The sequence below is a fragment of the Mus caroli genome, chromosome 5 (assembly GCF_900094665.2).
Source record: "Mus caroli chromosome 5, CAROLI_EIJ_v1.1, whole genome shotgun sequence".
Lineage (NCBI taxonomy): Eukaryota > Metazoa > Chordata > Mammalia > Rodentia > Muridae > Mus > Mus caroli.
Window position 1 is genome coordinate 89,767,769 of NC_034574.1, and position 16,183 is coordinate 89,783,951.

Consider the following 16,183-nt stretch of genomic DNA (forward strand, 5'->3'; position numbering starts at 1 on the left):
GGGGGGGGGGAGAGGAGGGGAGGGGAAAGCGTGTTCTGAGATGCCCTCAGGTGTTTTGGCTCAAGTCTGAATATTAAGTATATCTATTACTGCAATCCAGGCACAGTGAAGATTCCAGTTATCCGTCATGGCACTGACCTTTCTACCTTCACATCTGTCTGGTGTGCCACACGGCCCTCAGACCCAGCTTCTGCCACTCCAGGAGTTGACTATGTCCCCAGCTCAAGGAAGGTGGAATTTGGGCCCGGTATCACTGAACAAGTGAGTGTACAGCAGCCAAAGTGCCCCAAAGTCAAAAGTCCCATGGTTATTAGTGCTGTTTCTTAAAAAAAGAAAAAATTGAAAACAGATTCTTCTCTCATACAATACATCCTGACCTCAGTTTCCCCTCCCTCCACTCCTCCCAGCTCCTCTCATTACCCCTCTACCCCAGATTCAAGCCCCCTCCATGTCCCATCTAAAAAGAGGTGGCCTATGAGAGACCACTAAACGTGACCAAACAAGATACAAGAAGACAAGATGAAAACTCTCACAGCCAAGCCTGATGTGGCAACCCAACATCAGGGAAAGGGTCTCAAGAACAGACAAAGGAGTTAGAGACATGACCACTCCCACAGTTAGGAATTCCACAAAAACACCAAGCTAACAGCCACAGCATATATGCATTGGCCCTGATGCACACCCACCCAGGTCCTGTGCTTGCTGCTTCAGTCTCTGTGAGCACGCATGGGCCCTGCTTGGTTGATTCAGTGGGCTGAGTTTTCCTGTTGTCCTTATCTCCTCAGATACCTACAGTCTTTCTGTGAGATTCCCAAGAGGAGGGACCCTATGGAGACATCTGATTTAGATTCTCTCTACATGATGTCGCTAGGGTAGTTTCTGCCTGTTTTCTGAGTCTCTTCAAAACGTTAAAAGCCCTTTACGACATTTCAGTCCTTTCTTTCTTTAGAAATACGATGAAGGCTGGCAAGATGGCAAGTCTCATCCCCTCTGAGACTGATGGGCTGAATTTGATTCTCAGGACCCACATGGGGAAGGAAAGAAATAATATCTACATGTTGTCCTCTGGCATCATACTTTTCACTCTTACACACACACATGTGCATGCACACACACACACATAAACAGAGAAACAAACACACATGAATATGCACACACACATAAACACACAGAGAAACAAGCATACACAAAGAAGCGCACACACACATACACATAAACACACAGAGAAACAAACACACATAGACATGAGAAGATGAGTAGAAATTCACGAAATGATCCTCTCAAACTCTGGAAGCAATCTTTTTTACCATCAAATATCCAACCGTGCACATTTAGAATAGAAACTGTAAGAATATGCTAGTGAGATATTTATGTGATGAATTTAAAGTCAAAAGAATCACTTTATGACCACAAAAAAAGATGCCAGTGGCCGGGTGTGGTGGCGCATGCCTTTGATCCCAGTACTTGGGAGGCAGAGGCAGGCTGATTTCTGAGTTCAAAGCCAGCCTGGTCTACAAAGTGAGTTCCAGGACAGCCAGGGCTATACAGAGAAACCCTGTCTCAAAAGAACAAAACAAAAAAGAAGGAAGGAAGGGAGGAAAGGAAAGGAAAGGAAAGGAAAGGAAAGGAAAGGAAAGGAAAGGAAAGGAAAGGAAAGGAAAGGAAAGGAAAGGAAAGGGGAAAGGAAAGGAAAGGGGAAAGGAAAGAAGGGGAAAGGAAAGAAGGGGAAAGGAAAGAAGGGGAAAGGAAAGAAGGGGAAAGGAAAGGAGAAAGGAAAAAGGAAAGGAAAAAGGAAAGGAAAAAGGAAAGGAAAGATATCAGTGCTGGTCACTGAGCCTTCTCTGAAGTTTGCTTCCATCTCTCCTCCAGTACTGCACTTTGACTATCTTGGACGACACACAATACCCAGTAATTGAAGGACTGGAGACGTTTGTGGTTTTCCTCAGCTCAGCACAAGGAGCCGAACTGACCAAGCCCTCTCAGGCTGTCATTGCAATTAATGACACATTCCAGGATGGTAAGTGACTGGGAATGCCTACTGCTGATTCCAAGGTTATTGCTATTTTTCTCACCCTCCATGCATGTTACATATATTATACATGTACAAATGCATGTGTGTGCTCTTGCATAAACATGGACGAGACAGCCACTTATGTTGCCCATACCTGCCAAGTGCAGAGAGATGTGTAAACATTAGCCCTATACTTGAGAAGTTCAGTGTCTGGTATAGCAAGTTTTACAAAAGAGTCTTCAGGTATGATAGGATGTCAGCCATGGAAAATAAAGGAAAGCCTGTTACAAGCGGAGAGGTAAGTTCATACACATGTAAAGTTGTGAAAGATGCATACTTGGGGAACTGGAGTTCTGACTTCTGCTTTGAACAAGGCAGCAGGTGAGTAGGGGAGTGCATGGGAAGTTACGATGAGTCAGGCAGGTCCTTTGGAGCCTCGTGTTCTGGCCAAAGGGCTTTGCAAGGGGAGCAATGTGTGGTTATGAGGAAAGGGCTGGTGCGAGTTGTCTTTAGGAACTAACATTGTCCGGAGTGAGGATTGTGTGCACAAGTGAGTGGAAGCTGTGTGTGATCAGATACAGTCTGCACAGAGGACAGAACCTAAGTAAGGGAGGGTGATCAAGGAAGCCGCTGCTCAGGAAGGAGGGGAGGAAATTAGAATGTCCAGAACATCTGGATGTATATGTCGGTCCAGAGGTTGCAGATCAAGTCACAGTTTCCACTTCAGCCAAGAAGAGTACCACCAGCAGCCCCAGTAGCTGACCATTAGAGTCAGGGTTGAAATATCCCCTAAAAGAGGAGGAAATGGGCCACAGGGTAATTTTTAATGCTTTTATTCATCCTTAAATAATCATATATATTAGTAGTAAAAACTAAAAATAGCAAAAGGACACACTATGAAAATTTAATCTTTCTTCTCTCCCTACCTCCCAATCATCTGGGCCCCGTGACTGGAAACAGTCATTGTACCAAATTTTTCATGTTCATTTTTCATGAGGAATGTGTGTGTGTGTGTGTGTGTGTGTGTGTTTATATGTATATAAAGATGATGCGAAGCCCCCACACCCTGTAGAATTTACTCATGCCATTTATAGACAGTCTCTTCCACAACTGAAGCCCTAGCTACCTTGTATCTGCTTTTCTGTCTCTGAAGTTTTACTTTTCCCTGAATATCATTTAGATGAATTCTGTCATCATGCACACAGTAGACTTTATTGCGTGTTCATTTATTCTTGGCATGTCTACAATTTATCATATGAACCGGTCAGACTCCAGTAACATACGCAGTCATTACACTCTGAAGAACACAGAAAGGCCTTTCAATTTTCCCAAATACTTTATCATAGGTGTTGGAGTTGCAGTCTTAGGAATTTGATATACAAAACAATATGTCTCTGATCTCTTAGGAAGGCTACCACATGTATTTCATGTCGAGAATTTATCTCCAGAAAAGGAATCCCCAAACTTACTTTAGTGATTGTTTGTAGTCAGCAACATTATCTGATGTTAGTCATCTCTCTTTCTTATGATTGATATTATTTGCTGAGCCCATTCATAAACACTTAAAGATATTACACTACTATATCTGACCTTCACAGTAACCATTCAAGTTGTGACACTGGGATTTGATTCATTTGTGAAAAGTCATGTGATGAGATAATGGAACCAGAGTCCAAACTCAGTCTAACCCATTGGTCCTATCTTCTGGTTCCATGTCCCACCTCACTGCCTTCTCCCATGCAACGCTGGCTGCCATCTGCCGCCCTCCCACAGGTAGCAATATCTGCTGTCACTTAAGAACCTAATGAAATCATCCCTTACCTTTTAGATGTAATTACTCACTTTTCTGATGTAATCAATCTCAGGTACTTTCATCTTTTTCCACTGTGCCTTATTCTGGACCCTAAATAATCTAAGGAAGTAATTTCCAAAGTTTTTCTTGCTTTTATTTCCCTCTTCTGAAATTAGATTCTAAGGTGCACATAGGTATTATTGGTAGACAGGAAAGATCTGTCAGCCATCAACACCACTGGACTCCTGTGCATACAACTGAGTAGTACTTACTCATTAACTCCAAAGAATCAGAGGTGGATTTATGCTAACTCTCCAGCTTAACCATTGCCAGAAAAGAGGATGTCCCATCCCAGGCATTGGTATCACATTAATGTTGTCAGTGACCAAGAAGATGAACAGAATAGTAGTATCTATAAAACACGTTATGCACCAACCTGAATATTGTGCTCAATATTATATCAGCTCTAGAGTTACATAGAACAGAGTCCTTACTTAATTTGCAAGACTTATGCAAATAACTGTTGTTCATGTACAACAAATGTGCTAAGAGAGGGGCTCAATGATACATGCATTATACCCATTATGAGCCCATCTGCCTTTAGGAAATTTGAAAAATTCTTTTCCAAAGTATTCTTTGGAAAAGAATACTTCTTTTGCATCTGTGCAGCCCATCGGTACAAAGAGGGGGCCCCTGTGCTCCTGGAAAAGCCATCCTCCTGGTCAGTGCTGCACCTTCCCAGGACAGTGCTGCCCTGCAAAGCCGTTGACAGAATGGCATCAATATGTATGAATCCTAAACACAAAGCATGACCTACACAGCCAACACAAAGCACAGCCTGTTCCCTGTTCACCTTGCTGTCTTGCATTGTCTCTCGCCAACCTCCTGCTGACTGGGGCTTTCTGAAAGACAGGGCATCTCTTTTTTTATGCAGGCAGTGAGAAGTGTCCATCTCTCCAACCCCCAAGAGAGTTAGAGTGCATATCTTGTCAAAGATGGAGAATGAAGAGTCTTTACAGCTCTAGAAGAATCTGGGGTTGGTTAATGCATGGGAAAACATTGCCAGTTCAGCCCTTAACTTTCTGATCTGACTTGAGGCAAGCCAGGCAAGCCACAAACCCCATCTGAAGCTTTGGACACATGCCAAGAGAGGCACAGCTTTCTTATTTGTTTTGTTCTCCCTTGGCAACACATGTCCGATGGTGTCCCTGTGCCAAGCACCTTGCGCTGAATGACAGACCCCTAGGTTGTTATGATGCAGTCACTAGTGTTTGGAAAGGTGTCTTTTATCTTTTTATGAGGTCATCACTAATACCCAGTAGACTCGATTCTAACAATAGGATTGATTTATCCTCATGGCACCCAACCCTTCTAAGTCAGAGACAGTTGAAGGCAAACAGAACGTTCTAGGTATGGACTTGCAGAGTGGTGAGCTGCCCCTTTCTTTTAAGTTTTGCAGGGCCCATGCAGAAGGCAGCCAAGAAGAGGTTAATGATAGCATTATGGTCGCTTTCTCACAGCTCTGAACATGAAATGCACTTCAGGACTCTGACATTTTACACCTTGCATTGTTCATGGAGACAGTAATAACCTGCCATCAACCAAGTGCTGGGCTTGGAAACGTCTCATTGTAGAACATCACAGTGGGCACTGAGGCCGCAGACAGATAAAGGATTCCCTAGAGGGAAGAGCATGAAGCTATGGGGCACATGCAAACCAAACACCATTCAACCTACTAAGTTGGAGCACTTCCTGTGAACCTTGTGCTACACTGGGTATCATGTCTGTGTTCTGAGAGCCCGCACTCTCAGCTCTCCTGTGAGAAACTCATAGTTTTGCTTTGCATGTTTAAAAGCCCAACATTCAGCAAGTCTCAGTGGTTCACCTCATTGTCATACAGCCAGTGCGGAAGAGCAAGTCTATTCCTCCAATTCCTTTGTTTCCAATCACCATTTATAGAGTTCATTCCTAAAGTCAAATTAGGTCAGCACATTTCAAAAAACTGCTAACTCTATAGCACTGGCCACAGATCAGTTATAGTCATTGAAATTTACCCTATCCATATATTTTGTTTGGTCCAAATAGTTTTGGCCTATATGAAATTTCTTTGTAGTGTTTTTATATACTGTTGTCATTTTTTAATTTAGGAGAGAAAAATCTAGATCTCTGGCTTAATCTTTTTCTTTTATTTTTTTAATTTTTGGGATGGGGTTTCTTGGTGCAGCTCTGGCCATCCTGTAACTTGCTCTATAGACCAGGCTGGCCTCGAACTCATAGATCCACCTGCCTCTGCCTCCCTAGTGCTGGGATCAAAGGTGTGCATAGGCACCACCCGGATCTCTGGGTTATATTTTATATAATATCTAGCAAAAACAACCAAAAAAAGAAGCCCTTTAAATAGATTAAACCTGTTTGTCATTGTTGTTTGTTTTATTTTGTTTTTCTTTGCTAACATCTCTACTCTGCCCTGGTGTCTCCCTGATCTCAGGACCTATGTGAGAGACCATACTTTGTCATCAACCTTGTTTTGTGTTTTTCCTTATTGTATCCATAGGAGGAAAGTGGCTATGCTTTGTATTCAAATCATTATTATATTCTCTTTGTGCGTGTTCCCTGTTTGTATTGAGGGTAGTAGCTGCAATAGAAGCCGAGCAAAGACATGTACAGAGTCTAGGTCACTGGACTCACACTCATCGTAGCAAATGTAATTGTGTCCTAGGAATAACAGCCAGGCTTGAGAGTCCCTTAGAACTTGTGCTTTGGTATCCATGTGGCCTTCTATGGAGCGCCAGTGTCGTTGCTGCATCTTCTCTCTCCCGCTAACAAGGCCTTCATCTCCCCATCTCTTGTCCAGTTCCCAGCATGCAGTTTTCCAAGGATTTGCTTCTAGTGAAGGAAAAGGAGGGTGTCCTGCACGTCCCCATCATCCGGAGCGGGGACCTGAGTTACGAGTCATCAGTGCGGTGTTACACGCAGGGCCACTCTGCTCAGGTCATGGAGGACTTTGAAGAGAGAAGAAATGCAGACTCCTCCCGGATTACATTTCTGAAAGGGGAGAAGGTAAGTGGGCTTGTGGTGGCTCAAAGATGAAATCCCCTCCTTGTGACCTTGATTTGTCCATGAAGTAAATTACATACGGTCTAGTGCTTGGAATTCTTGACAAACTGATAAAATTACAAATAATGGAATCTGTTCCATTTGGCTATCTTCTTTGCTTACAGCCAAACATACACATCATTGATTGAGCTGGGAAGCTTAGATGGAACCCAGCAGAATCAAATGTAGATGCCTTAACCTGAAACCATAACAGAGAAACCTCCCCCAGTGTTACCTAATCAGTGAAAGAGGGGTCTCTATTATCAGAGTCCTTGTCCCAGAGTACTATATATATCCCAGCATAGGACCAAAGAGGCAGGCACTAAACGTCTTCAAGCATTGTCTTGGCGGTGTATATAAGTGGTCATTCATCCTTTAAAAAATTCAGTTAAAGCCACTCACCTGAGAAACTCAGTGTGTCTCAGCTGTAGCTGCCTCTCAGTCCCCTTGCAATCTCAGGGGGTGCTGCCTATAATCACACTATATCTCAGAAGTGTGATTGAAAGAGAATTTCCTGAGGAAATACATTTGAATTTTCATCTCAGTGATGCTGGCCTCTTCTTAACCACAGCTGATTCTACAGCCCTCGATGACCGGTACCAATTGTCCCAGCAAAGCAAAGGTTTGATTTAGTGGCTCTCAATTCAAATCATCACATGAATGGCCTTGATAGACTGAGTCTTTGCTCCCCTCTGAAACTTCACAAGTGAGACCTGCACAAACCTGCACTGCTTTCAACATTATCTTCTGTGTTCTCATGATAACAGCTCATTAATCTCTCAACACTCAACGGCTTTTCTAGCCCCAAGTTCCAACGCCCTTCTGCAATCTTCTCCAAACACACTGTCGGCAATACTCCACTACCCTGGTACCACTGTCCTGCTTTACTTTGGATTTTCTGTGACTGTGATAAACCATGGCCCAAACCAACTTTAACCATGTTGGTTTCTGTTTTTACTTAACTACATTTTTTTAATTTGTGTTATAATAAATATCAAATTTCCATGATATAGTTGAATTTTGCCAATTTAGAAATTACTATGCTCCTATCTCCTGGCTGGAGAGATGACTCAGCCCTTAAGAGCATTGGCTGTTCTTCCAGAGGGCGTGGGCCATTCCCAGCACCACATGTCAGTGCTCAACTATCTGTAGCTCCAGTTCCAGGGGGTCTGACTCTCTCACACAGACATACATGCAGGCAAAACACCAATGTACATAAAAAAATTTAAATAAAAATAAATTACTTTTTAAAGAAAGAAATTACTATGATAACATAGAAGTAAAATCAAGGATGTATTCTAATATAATTTATATAATACTACAGTTCAGTGGCTGTAGCTACATAGGGATTTTGTTAAGTCTCAATTTTAAACTATATATAGGAACTTTTTTCTCACATACCTTTGCATTTACGTGAGTGTACAAACACAAAATACTTAACAATTCCTATATCTTCTCTCTATGGTTATTTAATAACTTCTAAACCCCAGAAACATATTTTAAATGGGATTGCAAATGGTTTTAGATTTCTTTTGTATGTGTGACTTTAATTTTAAATTTTTAAAAATAAATCCTTTTTTGTTTGTTTGTTTTTTGGGTTTTTTTTTTTTTTTTTTTTTTTTTTTTTTTTNCCTCTGTGAAACCCTGGCTATCCTGGAACTCAGTCTGTAGACCAGCCTGGCCTCGAACTCAGAAATCTGCCTGCCTCTGCCTCCCAAGTGCTGGGATTTAAGGTGTGCAATTTTAAATTTTTATGTTTATATGCCTCCTTTTTAATCTCTCTTTTTAAAACTGGCCATTATGTTCTTAGCTGAACAGAAGTATTCCTTTTTGACATCATCAAATCTATCAAACTCTTGTCTTCTGGTTAATCCTTTGACCCTTAGCATCAGAAGACCACCCCTGACTTGTCCTCTGCTCTTCCTCACCACGAAAAGTAAATAATTAGAGCCTTAGCCACTCGTGACTCACAAAGGCCAACCCTAGCTTCTGTTAGTGGAAAGTTAGAACCTGAGTTTAAGAACATCTACAAATGCAATCCTTAGCTTTGAGTCTGAATGTCTATATTTGGTTTCAGCTCAAAGCAGAAAGAATTCACTGCCTACTCAAGAAATAGCTTTTCATTTAATAAAAGAAATCAGATAGACCATATGTTACCCATATGATAATCTATCATAATTCTTCAGCACATTCGGGTCCTTCATTTTTTTTTTGGCTTATTAAGCATATGTCTTTAGAGTTGGCATTTACAAAAACATCTTTTTAAAAAGATTGAAAAGTCACTACTAAATTCATATATTGTATAATGATTCATATTGTAGGAAAGATGCTGAAGGGGAAAAAAAGTCCATTCTTTAGGATTTTGAAAGGATGTTAAGCAACCACATACAAATGTTCATGGGGAAATCTAGCCATTTAGCATGATTTGTAAAGGATGATTTAGAACTTCTGCCTACACATAGCCTGTGTAGGATAGCTGGGTAGGAAATTTAAAAATAAATCCTTTTTGTTTGTTTGTTTTTTGTTTTTTGTTTTTTTGAGACAGGGTTCCTCTGTGAAACCCTGGCTATCCTGGAACTCACTCTGTAGATCAGCCTGACCTTGAACTCAGAAGTCTGCCTGCCTCTGCAGATGTCCCCTTTCCTATCATATAACTGTGCCACTGAGGCTCATTACACACACACACATACACACACACACTCCTATCTCGGTGGAGAATATTCTATTTGAGAAACACGTGGTTTCCTCCCATCACCAAGAGCTTGGCTTATGCTCTAGGTTTCATTCTTCTATAGTGTTCAGATGAGATACTACCTGGTATCCAATTTGAAAGTAGTTTAGCATTGAAAATTTAATATTTTTAACCTAAGATGGTGCCTTTCTGAATTCCTTACAAATTTATTCAAGTTTCGCAAAGGAAAATCAACTCATTGAACTCTGCAGGAAGAAGAGCCACGTGCTAACCCTTATTCACTAGTCATCTGCGTTTGTAACATATACAAATGTCATCATTAGCCCAGTTACCATGTGGGAAAGCACACCACGGTGTGCAGGTGCATGTTATTTGCTGTTGATTGTATTGTCATGGTTTTTCACAACTTATCACCAAAAGTTTCAAATGTCTTTATAATGTAAACCTTGTCATACAGGCACCTCCTAGTTGGGCACAAATTGCTAGAATTCAAAGTTCTATTTTATAAATGTAACTGTTGAGCCATTTTTGAATTCATGCCAATTCTTTGATGCTACAAAGAGGAAAAATGTCATCTAGGAAAACTTCCTATCGTTGGTCCTCTTGCTACAAGGCTAAATATGTCTTGTGTGTTGGTCATAGACGAAGAACTGCACTGTCTACATCCATGACGACTCCATGTTTGAGCCTGAGGAGCAGTTCAGGGTCTACCTTGGCCATCCTCTTGGAAATCACTGGAGTGGAGCTAGAATTGGGAAGAACAGTGTGGCCACTGTCACCATATCCAACGACGAAGATGGTAACAGAAGAGAAATCCTTTTGGTTTTGCTTCGGTGGCCGGGACATTAACTGAGAGCTTATCAATAATATCAGTGTCTTGGAAGGGAAAGTGCTACAGGAGTTCCTATTTAGGGCAACCTCTGAATATTTATCTAGAATGGCTGTAGCAAATGACCACCTACTGTGGGGCTCACAGGAATCCTTAATCTCACTATCCCCTACATTGTCAAAGATAAAGAACAAATATGTTTAAAACCTAGAACAGGAACCTTAAAGCAGAGAATGAAAGTCATGTAAGTTGTCACACGTCAGGAAGGGGCTAGACATACAATCAGAAATATTTGAGTCCCAAGAACTAAGCTGGAACACTGCTGTCTGCCTGGAAAAGTCTGATTTCTGACTGACTTCTCAAACCGACAGAAACAACCAGCCTCCCGAGCTGTCTAGGGGCAGAGCGAGAACACCCCTTTCCAGGGAAGTGGCAACACGTGTTGTTTGCTCCAAACAGCACCTGTTTTAAATCGAAACATCGTTATTTTACTAAAATAGATTATTTTAACAGGTGAATATATACTAATGCAAACCCTGCTGTTTGCATAATGTTTATAGTCCTTCTTACACATGTTATATTAGCTTGTTTTGATTAATCCTGGCAATAATCCTGATCACTATCTCCTATGGGAAGAAACAGCACCCACAAAGCTCTTAATTTGCATTTGAGCTACATAGCTTTAAGTGGCGACACTATATAGGGACCTTGATTTGTTGGATTCTAGAATCTGCACTCTTGACTGCTGTGAGAGTGCTAAGACTCCTATAGTTCCTGGTGAAAAGTCAGGAACCAACTTGGACATCACTAAGAAAAGCTGGCCTTCAATCCGGGAAGATAGTACAGTTGGTAAAGTGTTTGAGCCTCAAGCATGAGAGCTGAGTTCAATCCTCAGTGATTGCATAAAAAGCCAGTTGTACTTATAATTTCAGTGCTGAGAAGTGGAAGCAGGAAGATCCCTGGGGCTTGCCATCCTATCATCGTTGGTAAGCCCCAGATCTCAGTGAGAGAACTTGCCTCAGAAATTAGATAAATGACTCTTGAAGAGCAGCACCTGAGACTGACCTCTTGCTCGTACATGTATACAAGCACAAACACACTCGCGCACGCACACACACACACACACACACACACACACAGTGAGAGAGAGAGAGAGAGAGAGAGAGAGAGAGAGAGAGAGAGAGAGTTGTAGTTGAATTAGCTCTTCCTGCAAACTTAGGTTCAATCCCAAGGTGAACCTTTCTCAACTAAAGAAATCCCAAATGATCAAAACTCAACAAGACTGAGGTTGGCAGATGGCTTAGTGAGCGGGAGCAGCATCTACTCTTGTACAGAACCAGAGTTCCATTCCCAGCATGCTCTCTGAGGAGTTCACAGCTGCCTGTGATGCAGTGCTTATTTGTGACATCTTTAGGCATCTGCACCACACATGTACATATGCAAATATAGATGAAAGAAAAGTATTCAAAAGGTAAAAAATTCGCCCTGTCTAGCAGCCTTCCAGTGTTTCAAAGAGCCTCTGGCAGGAAACTGTACAGTCCAGATGAAACTTTCTGCAAAAGAAAAGATAGAGATGAAAAATTTCTAAAATATTCCACAACACACTAAAATGACACAAAATTAATAGCTTCTCTCAATTTCCCATTATTTTATCTTCTTCTCGGACAACCTCCCAACCTCCCCCTCCTCATGAAATTTGAATTGGGGCCAGGGGTTTAAATACTATTTCTATTGGAAAATGGATATACTTCAGGAATAGCTAAATGAGATGCACTGTAAACTTGTAAAAATTGTAGCTTGTAACTAAAAGGTTGCTTAGGTAATCAGTCCATAGATATTTATCGAGTACCTACTATGTCTTAGTCCCTTGATAAGGTGTGCAAATTTCAGTTTTAAAAGCTTTAGTGTAAAATCATCCTTTGCGCTATCATGTCATGTTGGAAGCTTGGCCACCATACATTTCCCTTGTGAAAAACAACACCTACAGGAGCCCAAATCAGTTCTTTTGTCTAAAATGTGGCTCGTGGGCACATGCTGGTTTATCTTTATGACTGCCAACCATTAGGCTGTGGCTTTGTGAACAGTTCCCTCTGGTTGCTATATGCTATTTCTTTAGGAATCTGATTCTTTGACTGATTCTAACTTACTTTAATTTCCCTGCCCACATTTCCTTAGCCCCCACCATTGAGTTTGAAGAAGCTGCATACCAAGTCCGGGAACCTGCAGGGCCAGAAGCCATTGCAGTTCTGAGTATCAAGGTCATCCGCAGAGGCGATCAAAACAGGACCTCCAAGATCCGCTGCAGCACTCGAGACGGCTCTGCCCAGTCTGGTGTGGATTATTACCCCAAGAGCAGGGTCCTGAAATTCAGTCCTGGTAATTGAGTGCCAACTTCAGTCTCTGGGTTTTCTTTCCTTTTCTTTCTCTTCTTTTTTTAATTGTTTGTTTTGATTTTTGTTTGTTTGGGTTTTATGTGAGCATTTATTGATTACACATAACAATGGATTTTATTATGATGCTTTTCTACCTGTATATAATGTATTTTGATCTTATTCACTCCCCCATTGCCCTCTCTTGTGTTTCCCATTCCCGAAGTTCCCCATCCCCTTCGCAATGTGTCCAATTTGTAAGGTTTTCTTTTTCTTTTGTTGTTGGTTTTTTTGGAGACAGAGTTTATCTGCATAGCCCTGGCTGTCCTGGAACTCGAACTGTAGACCAGGCTGGCCATGAACTCACAGAGATGCACCTGCCTCTGCCTCCCGAGTGCTGGGATTAAAGGTGTATGTTATTAACTGCCCAGCTGGGGTTTTCCCAATAGAGAGAGAGAAATCTTATAATTGAATAGAGGTTTATGGTGTAATATTGAATTAAAATATAATACTTTCAATAATTTAAGGAATTTACTAAATATGTATTTGAGGTTGCAGATAACCTTTTAGCTAGTTTAAATAACAAATACACCGATCCACAGAACACATTGAGCATTTGGGTCTATGTGAAAGAATTTTTGTTAGCCTGTTATTTAGTTGAATAAAAACAACACTTGATTTTAAATACACATACAACATATATACATACACCATGCAATACATGGTAGAAAATGCTGTGCTGGGCCCTTTAGGGCTTACTGAAATATGAAAGACACAAACCCAATGTACAAATGGTTTTAGATCTACTAGGATGCAGGATAGCCAGTTACAAGCTTCCAAAAACATTTCACTCTGAGACAAAAATGGTGATGGGTTTAGGAAGACGGAAAAATAAGAACTAAGTCACAACCAGCAGTTTGACTGTCTGATGTATTGATTTGATAAAGCAGTGCTTCTTAACCTGTGGATCACTACCTTTTGCTGTTTGAGTGACCCTTTCACAGGGGTCACCTGAGACCATCTGCATATCAGATATTTACATTATGATTCATGACAGCAAAATTACAGTTATGAAGTATTAACCCATGTAATTTTATGATTGATGAGGAGCTATATTAAAGGGTCACAGCATTAGGAAAGTTGAGAACCACTGTGATAGGGGAAATGGACCAGGCAGATGGCAAGTTGAATTGTATGCTTGTTGTTTTAATAGAACATAGTCGGGGGCAGGAGATGTTAAGTGGCTACTGTAGATCCTTCACACTTTTTCAGAGACATCTTGACAAGTGGATGGAGTATCTCAGAGACTCAGAATAGAGGTCCCTACATCTCTGACATCTCACGGGAACTTTAAAGGGCTGTCTGCTCTGTCTTAGTTATAGTTACTACTGCTATGATGAAACACAGGACCAGAAGCAAGCTGGGGAGGAAAGTTTTATTTGGCTTACACATACACACCATAGTCCATCACTGGAGGAAGTCAGGGCAGGGACTGAAACAGGTCTGGAACTGATGCAGAGGTCACAGAGGGGTGCTCCTTACTGGCTTTCTCCCCATGGCTTGCTCAGCCTGCTTTCTTATAGAACCCAGGACCACCAGCCCAAGGGTGGCTCCACCTTCAATGGGCTTCATCAATCACTAAGAAAATGCACTACAGGCTTGCCTGAAGTTAGATCTTTGGAGGCCTTTTCTCAACTGAGGCTTTCTCCTCTCCAAAGACTTTGGCTTGTGTCAAGTTGACATAAAACCAGCCAACACAAGTTCCATCCCTGGCTATTAGGTCTATTAGGTGTCTTCTGGAAGGGTAGCTCCAGTCTTCCACATCTGTTTCATTTCTCCTTCAAGCATCCTTACTCTTTGTTTTTTTTCTGTTTAAGGTTTGGACAAGCATGAACCAGATGTGAGAAGGAGGGGAGGAGAGACCCTTACTGTCATGCACTTAACAAGAGATGGAGTGAATGTCTAAAGCCTCTGCCTGCTTCCTCCCAGCATCTCACTCCCTGTTCTTATCTTTCCAAAGCCTGGTCCGATAAGCAGTCTTTTAGCCTTTGTCTCTTAGGGCACAGCTTTAAGGGCATTTGTGTGCACTCTCTCTCGAAGCCACATGAGAGAGAGAGAGGGAAGGGGGAGGAGAGACAGAGAGAGAGAGAGAGAGAGAGAGAGAGAGAGAGAGAGAGAGAGAGAGAGAGAGAAGAGGGAAGAAAACTTAAGCAAAAAGAGAAAAAAATTGTAACCAGGATGAAGTGTACTTCAGATCATAGATTTTTATTACAGCCAGCCTGTGTCAGGCAGGGGCCATTAATCCTTGTATGGTGTCGAATAGCAAATCTGCAGTGCAGAGTCTCTACCACAGGTAGACTTTGGTCTGTAGAAGAGATTCTTCACTTGAGACAGGTATGCTGTGATTAGCAGTCATTGTACTTATGAGAACCCCCTGAAAGGACAGGGCATATTTTAATGTGATGTCCAAGCTGTGTCAACCTATACTCTCTCGAGTGTTCCCCTGACGAGGCGTTTGCTCTTCTTGTTCTGTCCTTGCTGAAGGCGTTGATCATATCTTCTTCAAAGTCGAGATCCTGTCCAATGAGGACCGAGAATGGCATGAGTCCTTTTCTCTAGTCCTTGGCCCGGATGATCCAGTGGAAGCCGTACTTGGAGACGTGACGACTGCTACGGTGACAATTCTAGACCAGGAGGCAGCAGGGAGTCTCATATTGCCAGCACCACCCATTGTGAGTTTGCCTGATCCAAAGGATGGCTGGTGTTGTGTCTCAGTGGCCAGTAGGTGAGAACAGGAGACAAGAAGGATCCCAATGTGCCACTTCTTGGTTCCTCTTGGCGCTCAGCCAGGAGCATCTCTCCTCCCACTTCCCCCTACAGAGGACACTGGGCCATGTGTGGAGACATTTCTCCTTGGTAAATCTCTCACACAATGTCCTAAGACCATCTAGTGGGTAGGATCTACAGATTCTGTGAACCACCCCCTTCAGTGCATGCACAACATGGCCCCCAACAACAAAAAGCAGTTATTTGGTACAAATGCTAACAGCACTAAAGGTAGAGGAGCTCACTCCTGGTGCAAGACCAAGCTATTTCCACAGTGATCTGACAACGAAAGTGCAGTTCAGTTGACCACCATATTGCTTTGATGGGAGAGCAAGAAAGCAATGCTACTACACATCTAATATCCTGCATACTTACCACACATAGAACTTACATGCAGAGATGTGGATTATGTTTCTCAGTGTGGGAGACACTGAATGAATGCAATGACCTTACCATTAAGAGAACATGCCCACCGGGCGTGGTGGCGCATGCCTTTAATCCCAGCACTCGGGAGGCAGAGGCAGGCGGATTTCTGAGTTCGAGGCCAGCCTGGTCTACAAAGTGAGTG

At 42.1% G+C, this 16,183-nt stretch overlaps 1 protein-coding gene across 2 annotated transcripts in view; it reads left to right on the forward strand.

The window, feature by feature from the left end:
* Positions 1-16,183, forward strand: part of Fras1 (Fraser extracellular matrix complex subunit 1) — a 395,823-nt gene that overhangs the window by 353,237 nt on the left and 26,403 nt on the right. For both annotated transcript variants that reach the window (XM_021162463.2, XM_029477538.1), the window contains 6 exons: positions 101-261; positions 1,870-2,017; positions 6,658-6,863; positions 10,234-10,390; positions 12,596-12,796; positions 15,334-15,521. In XM_021162463.2, coding sequence (XP_021018122.1) covers positions 101-261; positions 1,870-2,017; positions 6,658-6,863; positions 10,234-10,390; positions 12,596-12,796; positions 15,334-15,521 — 1,061 coding nt within the window. The remainder of the gene's footprint in view (positions 1-100; positions 262-1,869; positions 2,018-6,657; positions 6,864-10,233; positions 10,391-12,595; positions 12,797-15,333; positions 15,522-16,183) is intronic.